Here is a 13,649-nt window from a genome sequence, read left to right on the forward strand (position 1 = left end):
TTACGGAATAATCGGCGGAATACGAATGTTCGGTTATTGTGTCGAACATACCGAATACCGAACATAAAGCGAATATTCGGCCCACCTCTAATAATAATAATGAAATTAATTTTCTCCGTTTCATCACAGTTGATTGATATCAACCAATTTTTTAAAACTTTTTTACAAATATACCAATGTAGATGATAAATATTTTTTTTTTGTTTATAGTATTATACATACGTGCCGAATTCACTATAAAATAATCACGTGAGGGTTTGTTATACCAAAGGTACGATATGTGTATGTATATCTACCCGCTAACTGTCGTACCTTAGACCGCGAAGCATGGTGAATAAATAAATAAAACCAGCGCTATGTACACTGATCTACCATTGTAGTACCTTCCCACTCGCTGGTAGGTTTACATTTAATACATATTCCGGACTCTGCTGCGGATAATTAACTCATCGAGTTGATCTCAAGGTATGCTACTATATTTCTTTTTAAGTTATGTAATAGACGTATGTTTAGTCAATTTCACGTCTTCATTTCGGATCAATTTAGTGTCGTAACAGTAAATTATATTTCGAACTATAGTCCCGAGGACATAATTGAAAACCCTTGCATTTTCAGTATTAAATGCTCTAAGTTTAAACAATGTTTGATTGTAAATTTTTATTGAATTGATATTGATATATATATTTGATTGATTGAAAACTATTATATATACAATTTTGAAACTGGAATACGAGTACTAAACTTCATTTCCATAAGTTCTTGTTGTATAATTGAATTTGTAAGCTATTTTTTACCGCCTTCTTTCAGTTTGTGTAGGCCAAAAAGGACTAAAAAATATGTGAATTGTACGAATCAAAGCTGCAAAAAATAGGAAGTTGCAGTGTGTTGTTGCGATGTTCGTATGTTTTTTTAAAAAGATTTTTTTAAAATTTATTGTATGGATATAAAGTCTTTCAGTCGGAAACATATTAAAAAAAAAGAAAATATCCTATGATCCTAAAACTGTGTGTGTGAACTACTTAGTGTTGTGAACTATATTCCGAAAAAAAATTACTTATGGCAATTTAAAGTTCTATCTTCAATTGGGAGCCCATATAGTTTTTAAAACGCTAGCTATGTCTTGAGGTACGAGGCCACTTATGTATTTCGTACTTGGACATTTTAATAAATACTCCCAATGAAAACGTTTTTGCCTACGTGAAATTTAAAAAAAAATTGTTTATAAAAGATCCCTGAGCTTGGTATTTAATAAGAAAGTCTAAGCTAGATTGTGATGAACAATTGAATACGAATTGTAATTTTTGTCTGTTCCAGTAAATATTAAGGAATGGTGCAGCAAGAAAACGGCGAAGGTATGGAGACTTTACCGGACCGCATATCAGCCACTTTCGCCGGAAAAACAGTGTTCATCACCGGCGGCACCGGCTTCATAGGGAAGGTCCTTGTCGAGAAACTCCTCAGGTATGTCTACCGTTGACAAGTTCCCAGGAAAGTGATACAAGAGTAGTTCTCCGACAAGCTGTTCTATATTCAACCAAGAATAGAAACGAGCAGCTATTATTATTGATACAAGAAGTTTTTGAAGAAGAACTTTAGTGACATTTTTCAGTTCAATAGCGAGTACCATAGACAATAGAATTTCAGTTCAGAAGTAAGAAAAGCGCCTTTGTGATATGAGTTACGAAAATATTGACAGGTTATAGCACGTAACCTTGATTATTTATAACGCCTCAAAAAAAAACCCTCGTACCTTCTTTCTTTTCATTACCCGACGATGGCTGGATATGAACCAATGTCCAGTTAGTTACAATTAATAATGCAAGAATGGAACACTAAGAAAAATTTTAACTGGCATCATTTGCTTGAAGACGTTGATTCTGATCCAGCCGGATTGAAGTAGAATTTTCTTAGTGTTTGATCTTTGTATTAACTTACAACAAACTAGTCGAGTAATTTCACAAAAATAACTGAATATCAGGGTGGTCAAACAAGTTGAACGTCACGTTCAAATAACTTAAAAATAGAATAATAGTCTAATGGAAAACATTATTGGCCACTGCAGTCTACATTTAAAAAAAATGAGAATTGTATTATAAGAATTTTTCATCACTATTTGGTATACATTACTGTCCTCATAATGTCATAGCGAGATGGAGTTTTTTTTTATGAATCCAAGTGACGGAATCAACAAATCGTGCTCCTGATGGCAAGCGTAAAAAAGCTTTAAATCGCAAAGATTGAGGGGCACAGCCCTAAGACATAAGTTTACCCTTCAAAACCGGAACACAGTTATGCTCGCATTATTCCTTGGCGACAGAAATAAGCGTAGTTGCAGTTAGCTTCTATTTGGGGCTCTTCAAGGCTAGAGTTAATAGGCTGTACTGGACAAACGTGTAGTCTATTTTACATTAAAAAATGAGAACCGTGTTGTAAAGCTCTTTCACCAATGCTACATATTCATCTCTGTTCTCATCATTGGTGACCTTTATTTTACAGGCGAAGAATGTTATTCACATAGAATACATTCTGTTCATTTTTTTTTAACAAAGATTAGATTACATGCGTCATCAGAATAAACAGGTATAATTCACCTTACGCAAAAAAGCTCACGTTCAAACCTGTTGTTATTATTTTAACATCGGACACTAACTAAATTAAGGGCCGGTGCAGACAACAAGCGGTAAAGCTAATGCGTCAGCACGGAGACCGCCTACGGCTGTTTGTGGCTTATTTAACGACGCAATTTTGCGGGAAAACCAAATCGTAATACAAATAACGATTAAAATTCTAAATAGGATATTATATACTTTTGTCGTTTTATAATTTGTTGATTGAGGATAAATTTTTTCTCATGACGTTATTGAGATGGCGTAAAAAATGTAAAGTTTTTTTTTATGATATCGAGTGACGAACAAGTCGTGCGCCTGATGGTAAGCTAGAAGCCTGTCCATAACAGTTGCAGTGCCACTCCGAGCATTAAATCGCAAAGGTCTGAGCTAATTTCACCAGCACCCTTACCCTTCAAAACCGGATCACAGTAATGTTGACATTACTGCTTGGCGGCAGAAATAGGTACTACCCTGGACGAACTCTTTCACAAGGAGCTCTTCTGCTGCTGAAACTGTCTAGAAAAGCGGAAAACATTTTATTAGTAAAAACATTTATTATGTTTTTACAATTATGGTAATAAAATAATACGTTTTGCGAGAAGTACGTCAATAAGAATGAATATATTCAAATCCATTTATTTCTCTGTCACCTTTGTTCTCAGGAAATTTCCTATTTTTTTGGATCTAATTCGCGTATATTCATTTTTTTCAAACAAAACAATGTTTCGTCAACGTCACGGCGGCGTTGGTTTTTGTACAGACGGCAGCATATCTAGCTATATATTGACGGGTCTTATTCCGTGACTTTGGAGGTGGAATTCGAACAAAAATGCGTAGGTTTATGTTGTTACTGTACATTAGACTTTATTATTTTTAATGTCGGATGAGTAGTGCCGCGAAAATTTTGTAAACATGTTGTATTATGTAGTATCATCATTTATTTGTTTGTATTCTATTAAGAGTTCTCATATTATATTGTTTTTATCAAGGGGCTGACATTTTTTTATATACTACCAAGTGACGTGTGGTTTAAATCGCAAAGATCTTAGGGGCACTGCCATTGCGCCCGTCACCCTGAGACATAAGTTGACAACTCCCATTGTGCCTGTAATTTCACCAGCACCCTTAGCTTGGCGGTTGAAATAGGTAAGGTGGCAGTATTTCTCTGGACGATCTTTTTCACAAGGTGCTCTACTGCTACTAATATAATGATCAATGTGTCAAAAAATGTTCAGTATTGATCGAAACAACTAGAGGCAGTTCGAATGCTGCAAATGCTTATATGCGAAAACCGGTGTATGTCGATGTATCGTTCGCTGGTTCTTGAACCCGAGTTTTTCGACCCCGGCCGAGTCGTGACACGGCGCCGAGAACAGCCTCTTCTATTTAAAAAATCATAATTCATCTTTTCTAGAATCTAAAATAGATATTTGTTTCCTGAATGTTTGACCACCATGATAGATTATTTAATTATTTTTGTGACATTACTTCACTAGTTCATAATAATTATTAATACAAAAATCGATCATTAAGCTGGATTCGAACCAACGTCTTCCAGGAAACCGTGTTAGACGCTATGCCAACTAAGCCATGGAACGAATATTCCCACTTTAGGAACTTTTCTTTGTGCTTGTTGCCACGCAGATTTTTTTTTTGTTTTCAACGACTTTTTGCCGTAGTGCCATATGTGAGAAATCTATGTATCCAAAATAGATTATAATAAATAATAATAACCATCGTCATGAAATATTGATGAAATTACATACTACACGACACTAAGCATATAATTATGGCGTTTGAAAAATTCCTAATTTTCGCAATTTTATTGTGGTTGAAAACAAAATTCATGTGATACACCATCGCAGTACGTCTGCCGGATGAAACCTATGATCAAAATTGGTTTTTATATTTATTAATATTAAGCAATTAAGCCCAGCGATCGCGCACCAATAATGGATGTGGCGAATTTTTAATAAGAAATAATAAATAGTTCTGTGCTATTTATTGATGAAATAAAAATAGTGATGTCCGAAAAGATCGACTTCACTGACTCACTCCGTAGGTCATCGATGTCGATTACCTATGTATTTATTTAAAATGTCTTTTTTAATAAGTAATTTTAATAAAAAATTATGATAGAATCATTGACTTACAATTATATGGACGTCGGGTCCGCGCTAAAAAGTGTCCGAACTTATAGGGCATTAAAATCCTATACAGAGCGTCATTCACGCTTTAGTCTTCGTTTGTTTCTTCTGACAGCGAAGCAAGCAAAATTAGACAGTACTGCGATGACATTACAATTTAAATTCAACGTTTTATCTGTTTCATATTCCTTTAAATGTCACTACGTTTAAATAGGTTGACTTGGGACATTTTTTTCGTGGTTTTTGTATTAGACCCGTCGTCCATTTATTTGTAAGTCAATGAATAGAATGATAGATTTATTACAACACAATACAAGACATTTTTAGTAGCAGCAGGGCTCCTTGTGAAAGAGTTCGTCCAGGAAAGTACTGCCACCTTACCTATTTCTGCCGACAAGCAGTAATGTGAGCATTACTGCGTTCCAGTTTTGAAGGGTTTTGACGGGCTGGTGAAATTACAGGCACATGGGACTTGTCAACTTATGTCTCAGGGTGACGGTTTCAATTTAAAGCTCTGAGTGGCACTGCAACTGTTTTGAATAGGCGAGTGGCTTACCACCTAGCGCAAAAATTAAAAAATATATATAATACTAGGCAGAGAAAATGCCACGACGTGTAATTGCACCCAATGGTTTTGGTAAGAGCAGTCCAGCCTGTTGGCAATAACGGTCAGGATGCCATTAGAGCTGTTGCGTACAAGCATCATCAGGGAGGCGGCGCGAATATGTCAGATGTTCTATAATGTCGTGACAGCCCCATTAGCATCCTGAAAGCGTTGTTGTGTTGTACCCTCAATGTATTCAGGGCTCTCTGCGATTACTTCATCCACAAGCTGCTCTTGTAAAAGTTTTGGCAATACGCTTTATAGTATTTTTTTATGGCCATATTCATTGTGTATGGACGGTAAATAAGAAATTTGTAACGAAAGGGTCTACCAGTAGCCCAAGGCGGAGGCTAAGGGCTTAAGTACCTCGAGTTTTGTATTTTTTACCGTCCGTGATACATGCAATGTTTTTCATCACATATCCGAGGAAATAAATACAATGTTTATTTCTTGTATGAATAAATATGGTTCATTATCATCATATATATGGTTGACAACACAACAATTATGGATTTTGCAAATGACGGGCTTTTTGTTTTTTTTTTTGTCAACAGATAACAAGCTAGCTATTCTTCCATGGATAATTGTAACTCGAACTAAAATGTTGTAAAAAGCAAAGACGCACACAGCCGTAAGGGATTGTATAAAAAATTTGCTAAATTTTTATACAGAAAAGATTTAATTATAAGAAATTCTTAATAATAAGTATCTAAGTAGTATGTGGCTGAATGTGTGCTGAATGATGCGAATGTTTTAATTTTGAACTTAACTTGCTTGAACTTCAACCTGGCCTATGTGTAGAAGTATCTCGCGTTGAAAATTATAAAAAGAACACCTTACCGACAATGGCTGTAATGGGACGAAAAAAGGCCCTAGGGTTTTATTTGGGGCATTATATTCAACTTAGCCACCATGTAATCATACTATTTACGAGCAAGTGTGATAAAATAGTTATTTTTGATACAAGTGCGGAAAGTTAGTCATTATTCACGAGTCTCGAGGCTTCTTGGCCCGAGCCAGAGGCGAGGGTCAAGACGCGAGACAAGTGAACATGACAAATCCGCACGTGTATCAAACGACGTTTTTTAATACATTTGCGAAAAAACTACATTGAAAATAAAATAAAACAGTATTTAAAAAAAACTCATTTTCTGCTAGTAAATTAAAATAATGAAATACAACCACTGCAACCATTATTTAAAAGTCTATGGAAATCTAGTTCTAACGTGCTGTTTTTGTTTATTTTCTGTAATATCGGTTTTTAACCACTTTTCTTATTATGAAGTCCTGGTACTTTTGTTTAAACTTTTTAGGAACCCGTGCACGGTAGTGAGATATAATTTATCTGTAATACATAGAACAAATATATACATAAAAATCTCGCCTGTCACCCATTCAGGGGTAGGCAGAGACTGTGGACCTCCACTCGATACGTTCATTATATAGTATTTGTAAGTAAATATAAGTTTTAATGACGAATGACTTACGTCACAAAGCACATAAATATGAAATAAATATACAATCTCTTTAGTTCTATGTTTAAGACTTAAAACAACAGTAAATTAAAAAAAAAACTGGAAAAGTAAAAAGCACTAGTGCGAGAAATCCAACTTTCCGCACGATTTGTAGTGCGAAAAATACCACGTTTTGAGCAACTGTATTAAAAATAACATTAACAGACATAAGCATGTCCGTTTCTTTTTTGTGTCCTATAAGCTTAACGGTGCAATGGATTTTTGTTTGTGAGGTATTTTTAGATTCGACTTAGTGCCTGGAGTACCTATTAAATTCTATAAATGCCACTTACAACCTACAAATAGCAAGAAAAACAACTTTGATCCGGTTTTATTGATCGCCTAATTTTATTTTATTTTTATTGCGGTAATTACAGAACAGGAAAACGTTTCAAGGTTATCTAGGTTTTTTTAAAGTGGATTCAAAAAAGAGAGCGCATGTTAGGCCTAGTGCGAGGCTATGAGTGTGTGCATTAAAATAAATTTAGTAACTGGACGAATAGACTGTGCACCTGGTGAGAACACGCCTATTCATGACAGTTTCAATGCCACTCAAAGCTTTCAATCGCAAAGATCTTATTTCATTCCATATGTCTGTAGTTCCACCAGCAACCCCAACCTTTAAAATCAGAACGTAATAATGCTTATATTACTGCTTGGGGGCAGAAATATGTGGCAGTATTTCCCTGAACGAAGTCTCTCACAAGGAGCTCTACTACTAAGTACTGTACATTGAAAATGAAACTATCTGAAATCGTATACATTTGTTTTTTTTTCAAACTGTTTCAGAAACTTAATGGGGTTAATATATTGAATAAAAGACGAAAGCTGTGTATTACAACTTTATTACAATGTCACACTTAACGCACAAAAATGCCTGATAAAAAACTAATAGCAAACATTTACAATTATGTATTATAATACATTTTAAAGTACTTAAAAATAAAGGCGCTGTTGCCCTTCTTTAGATCCACGGAAACAATCAGGGCAAGTATAACCCTGGTCGTGAGACCAGGTACATGGAGTGCGGAGTTCATGAGTGGAGTAGAGTTGAGCCGCAACACAAACGAACCAACGTTTCGGGTTCTTTACATGTCCCATGATCACGGCTGACTGGGATGGTATTATTCATCAAACTGATGTCTAATATTAGTGTAAACCTGATGAAATGTTGCAATTTACGATACATACATACGACTTGTAAAACATTTCAAGAATATTATTTTTCATTATTATAAATATACTTATTACTTGTAATAGTACGACATTGTATATGGCGGTAAATAAGAAATTATTAACGAGAGTGTTAGAAGCCTATACACACGTATACAATCATATTTATGGGAAGAAAACGGGGCACTACGTAGCCGAAAGATGTATAATTTTTTTTACGTACATCTTCCTTGTATAACACAAAATACGCAACTGACGAAACTGTAAACTTAATGTGACACATGCTTATGATAGACAAGTAGACATTTATTATGGTCAGGTGCGGGTAACACGAGGAACATTATTTTATTTTGAATCAAATGATTTGAGCTCTAGAAAGAACAAATAGTCTTATAAGAATTATGAAGCACGCCTTTGTTTATCAACTTTACAACATTACGCTAAATTCAATACTTACGATGTATTTGCCGAAAACGTGCAAAAGAGTTGTGCTAACGTTTATCTTCCACAATAAGGTGGGGTAATAGGAATCATAAATCGTATTTCATAAAAAGGTAATGTTTAAGTACCTCGTGTTCTCGCTATTTCACAACTGTCAAATTAGTTTTTTCCGCCTTTTTGATTTGGAACATTGTAGCGACATCTCTTTTAAATAACTTAAACTAATTGTTAATCTGTTTTATCGACATTTTTTTTTAATTACACAGACCAAATCGTGATTAATTACAAAAACATTAACACGGTTTTACTTTACTCCCTAAATACATTTGTATGAGTGTTGCAACTCCTCCAACATAATATGTAAAATAACAATTTTATTAAACGTAAACAATGTACGAAATATAATGAATTGAATGAAATAAATATAATTAAGGTGGAATTAACAAAATTAATATTAACAAAAACTTATACAACAAAACCGGCTTACCGCCGCAGCCGAGCGCGCGCTGTTACTAGGAAACCTGTTCTACTCTCAGCACTATACAAGCTGTTCAAAATTACATAAAAGAAGAGAAAAAAACAAAGATAATAATCATTTCGGTGGGATACTGACTCATAGACTATAGTGCTAAACTCTTAGATTATACAATATGACTTTAAGTCCCTCTTTCCCCGTGTTCCTCCGACTTGACCAAACTCTAACTACCTTCGTAATGTGTTATATACTTGTTTTGTTTCGAGATACTTCAAATGTACCATTTCTGAGCATATTTATATATTTGATATATTATATATGCCATATCTGATATATTTTGTAACTGTAAAGTGACCAGTATAACTTTTGTGTTTCAGAAAATGTCCAGACATCGTCCAAATAATCCTTTTCATTAGAACGAAGAAAGATAAAACGCCCCAACAACGACTACAAATAATCTTCAATGATCCAGTGAGTACCGCATAGTTACTGGCTTTAATAAAGTTAAATAAAATACATCAGTTGGACCACTATGGGTATTTATTGTTAAAACGAGGCACAGAGATGGCGTAAAGTGAAAGTGAAGGACGTGAAAATTAAAAAACCACCATTTTTTTGTTTTTATTCGTTCAATCAATCTTCATATGTAACTTATTCATTCATTCCATTTATTGGTTTGAAAAGCAGACAGCGGCTGAGACGTGCCCAAACTGCTGAATAAATTTTGATGAATTTAAGATAGATTCAACCTACGAGAAGGGGAAAAATAGGGTATGAAAGTTTGTATGGAGAACCGATAAAACTATGAAAATTTATTTAGTACAGTAAGCTAGTCGAACTTTTTTATTCTACGCAGACAAAATCGCAGCTAGGGATGCACATTACAATTCGATTTTTGAGAAGATCGATTGAGTGTATACGATCTTTTAGCAAATCGATCGTTATGAGGAATCGAATAGTCTAGATCGTGTGCTTAATTTAAACAAAACAGTCTCTTCCTAAACCCCTACTGAACCGTAATCCTATTTTATGTTGGTCTGCTAGAAATGTAGTTTGGCAACATCTAAGTACATTAAGTCTTAAATATTTAGCGATTGATGCTACTTTTGTGCCATCACGTCTTTTATCACAGTCTAATATCACTCTAAATTAAAATCGTAACCAACTGAGTTTGAAACGATTCAAGAACATATATTATTATTTTCCGATCTGTGGATCGATTCAAAGCAAAACATAGTGCATCCCTAATCGCAGGCACCAATAAAATTAGTTAATAATAAAACCTTCTTTATTCTCTAGTTGTTCGAGAAAGTAGCAAACATGCGTGGAGGCTTAAACAAACTGCTAGAGAAGATCAAGGTAGTCGAAGGAGATGCTTCTGCGCCTGATCTCGGGATTCGCTCCTCTGACCGCCAGTACATTACTGATAATGTCGACATCATTGTACACGCCGCTGCTACCGTCAGGTAAGAGAATGCGCTTCGCGCATACGCAAAGATCTGTCGCGTACGCGCAGGTATTATACTTTGAGTTGGATTTCTTTGCGTTGCGTGAGTTTGATACCTACTATCTACTAGCAAGCTTGATATTCCCACGCTAGCAACCTGTCCTCCACAAACGTTCCCTACGTTTGCAGAGGACAACACCCTGACCAATCACAGAGCAGCAGCGATCACGCGCCCATTAGAACTATAGATGGGAAAAACTGCTTATTTTTTTAAACGTTTGAACGTTATTCTTTTTTAAAAAAGCGTGCTTTTTTAAACGCTTTTTCACATAAACGCTTTTTAGTTTGACGCTTAAAAAGTCGTTTACAAAAACATTTAAGCGCATAGACTTTATGTTTAAAAAAGCTTGCAACGTTATGTTGAAATAATTTGTTTAGGAAACATAGATGGCGCTACTTGAAACCTAGGCAAGTCACGTTGTAAAAAATGAAATTATTGAGTATCTATGGAACTGACCTGTGACAAGCGTGCTTATGCGCTTATTTGAAAAAGCAGACTTTCTTAAGTGCTTATCTTTTAAACGCCCACCTCTACTCAGAACTTTTAATCGCAAGGATCTTGGGGGCACTGCCACTGTGCTCGTCACCCTGAGACATGAGTTGACAAGTCCCATGTGCCTGCCCTTAATAAATGATTTATATTCTATTCTATTTTATTCTATTCTAAAACCGAGAAACGTGCGTGTACTTACCATGTTGAGCGGATGAAGTTCTATCTTACCAGCGCCGATGTCACGCAGGTCGTGTTCGCAGATCGTTTGAAAGCGAGATCTGATGGCGCGCTTGCGACCCTTTATGTAGTTTTAAATATTATCCCCGCTATGGTACGACCTTTGCCTACACCGGCACCATCGCCTGTCAAAGAAAAATTTCAAAAGATTGAAGACTGGAACTTGGAAGCGTCAGTAGTTCGTTCACATTAAAAATGCAATAGGAAATTTCCCGATGATGTAGTTTTCATCATTACATACATACATATACTTCACGCCTTATCCCCATCGGGGTAGGCAGAGACAGTCTTCCATTTGCGTCGTCTTTCATCTGTAACAAGCCTTTATTTATTTGATAATATTTAATCATAATAGATATAATAAAGATCATAATATTTAACTAACATGATATTTTTTTGTGAAAATACTAGTGTCCGATTTTTGTATCAATAATAATGTCTTTATACGTTCCACTGCTGGGTACAGGTTCCTCAGAGCCGTGTTCCTACAGTATCTGCCGCTAGGGTTAGAGGACTTTTTGTTAAGAATAGCAAAACTTAGGTAATCTTGACTATGATGTAACTCAAGACACGAACTCTTGTTTATTTAGATTTGATGAACCCCTGAAGACTGCAGTGATACTGAACGTCAGATGCACCAAACTGGTACTCGAGCTCGCCAAAGAATGCAAACATTTAAAGGTGAAATGAACATACAAAATCTATTTTACGCACCTACATCACGCTTATATCCCACTGGAATATTGTTACGTTCTCGATAAATCTCTTTCTCCTCTTCTACTTGCATTGGTCTCTTTATACATGTTTTTCTTGCTGCCTTATTTAAGTACATCACCTATCAGTGGCTGTAGCATGGCTTACAATGTGTGACAAATCCTTAATAAACCTCCCCGTGATATATTTATTTCAGTTGATAAAGCTATGTTGCCATTATTAAAATTTATTTTTTTATTGCGAATATTGAATCAGTAAGATACCGCACTAGAGTCATTCGTTCTTTCGTTTGTTTGATAATAAACTATTGTTATACATTTCGAAGAACAAGGATAACGATATGAAATTGCGAATATAGCTATTTTTGTCGTTTAATCATCGCCACGAAAACGAAGAAACAAAGAATTCGGGGTTTTTGTAGTTTCAGTTTTTACATATTTTATAATAATAATAATAATAATAATAACGCACACACTCAACATAGCTCCGCACTAGGGAAACCTTGTGTCGCGGGTGCCATGGACACATACATAGACAAACACAAATTACACCCAAACTCACGAGAGAAATAAATGTAGGCCATACAAATATTTCTCCCGGCCCGGGAATCGAACCTAGGACCTCTGCGTGGCAGTCCGGCATGGTAACCGTTCGGCCACGGAGGCAGTTAAATTTTATATTGTATTAGCTATTGTTTAAGTATTTCTAATTACTCTCACGTATTGAACTGTTTTAAAAATGTTCTCCTCACCTTCTTCCAATAATATATATTTATGAATTTGTTTGTTTTTATAATTTCTTTTTATTTCGTTTTTCGCACTTAATTTTTACGTTGATAAAATTACTGCGCAGAACTATCTAAATGTTTTAAAATCAGCTGTGATCTTGTGGCCATGTTTGGCACTGCGATATTCTTTTGCAGCCATTGGTCGACGCGCTCGCGATGTGACAAAAATATAATGTCACGATCGCCGCCGTATCAGCTAGTGTGATAAAATTTTTAAATACCAGTTTATCACTAAAATTTTACAACTAATTGTGGATATAATAGCTTTATCGCGGCGGCATGCTACGGGCGCCATCGCTTCCACACGACCAGAGCATTTTCTTTTCTATTACGATTAGGTACTACTTATTTTTCACACCAAAACGCTCTTACTGCACTATAGATTCTTAGGCTTTCAATTAAAGACATTAACAACGCCGAAGTACCAGTAAGTATAGTTTTAGTTTTTTTGCGGCCTATATCATACTAAGAGTTTGTCTTTAACATACATACATAAGCTCACGCCCTAGTCCCACAGGAGGGATAGGCAGAGACCACGGAACGCTATTTTACTCTATCCTGACACAACTCTCGAGCCTCACATACAACTACCCTTTTCATACAACTTCTTTTATTCTTGTCACTTCGGATCCCAGCCTTTTTGAAGACATCACTGATCCAGTCAATGTAGATCCTTCTAGGATGTCCTCTTAAAACCCTTCCATCCACATTCGCATTGCGACGTGTCGCAATTGATGATGCTGATTTTAATTGCAATTGATTTTTTAATCTGATTGAATTTCTGATTGAAGTTTAATTGATTAACGCCCAACACTGTAGCCCGAATACATCTCTTTTGCGCATTGAATATGCGTTCAATGTGCGGTGCATTTCCCCAAAAAACGATTCCATACCTAAGGTTGATTGCTACACAACCATGGTCGGCGGTCACTAAAGTGTTTAAATTTA

General features: G+C 35.5%; 1 protein-coding gene across 1 annotated transcript; it reads left to right on the plus strand.

The window, feature by feature from the left end:
- The first annotated feature begins 383 nt into the window (after positions 1–383).
- LOC113225471 (fatty acyl-CoA reductase wat-like) lies at positions 384–11,890 on the plus strand. Its single transcript, XM_026457789.1, has 5 exons — positions 384–465; positions 1,315–1,461; positions 9,341–9,434; positions 10,263–10,429; positions 11,791–11,890. Exons 2-5 carry the CDS (start codon positions 1,328–1,330, stop codon positions 11,888–11,890), a joined length of 495 nt encoding a protein of 164 aa, XP_026313574.1. The 5' UTR covers positions 384–465; positions 1,315–1,327.
- Positions 11,891–13,649: the final 1,759 nt, after the last annotated feature.

Source organism: Hyposmocoma kahamanoa, unplaced genomic scaffold, assembly GCF_003589595.1.
Source record: "Hyposmocoma kahamanoa isolate Upper Pololo Valley unplaced genomic scaffold, ASM358959v1 160, whole genome shotgun sequence".
Lineage (NCBI taxonomy): Eukaryota > Metazoa > Arthropoda > Insecta > Lepidoptera > Cosmopterigidae > Hyposmocoma > Hyposmocoma kahamanoa.

What these genes read in the sequence shown, in the direction of transcription:
- LOC113225471 (XM_026457789.1), top strand. Translation starts at nt 1,328, where the DNA reads ATGGTGCAGCAAGAAAACGGCGAAGGTATGGAGACTTTACCGGACCGC. An exon ending in AAATAATCTTCAATGATCCA is followed by an intron (nt 9,435 to 10,262) that starts GTGAGTACCGCA and finishes TTTATTCTCTAG; the next exon opens with TTGTTCGAGAAAGTAGCAAA. An exon ending in CACGCCGCTGCTACCGTCAG is followed by an intron (nt 10,430 to 11,790) that starts GTAAGAGAATGC and finishes TTGTTTATTTAG; the next exon opens with ATTTGATGAACCCCTGAAGA.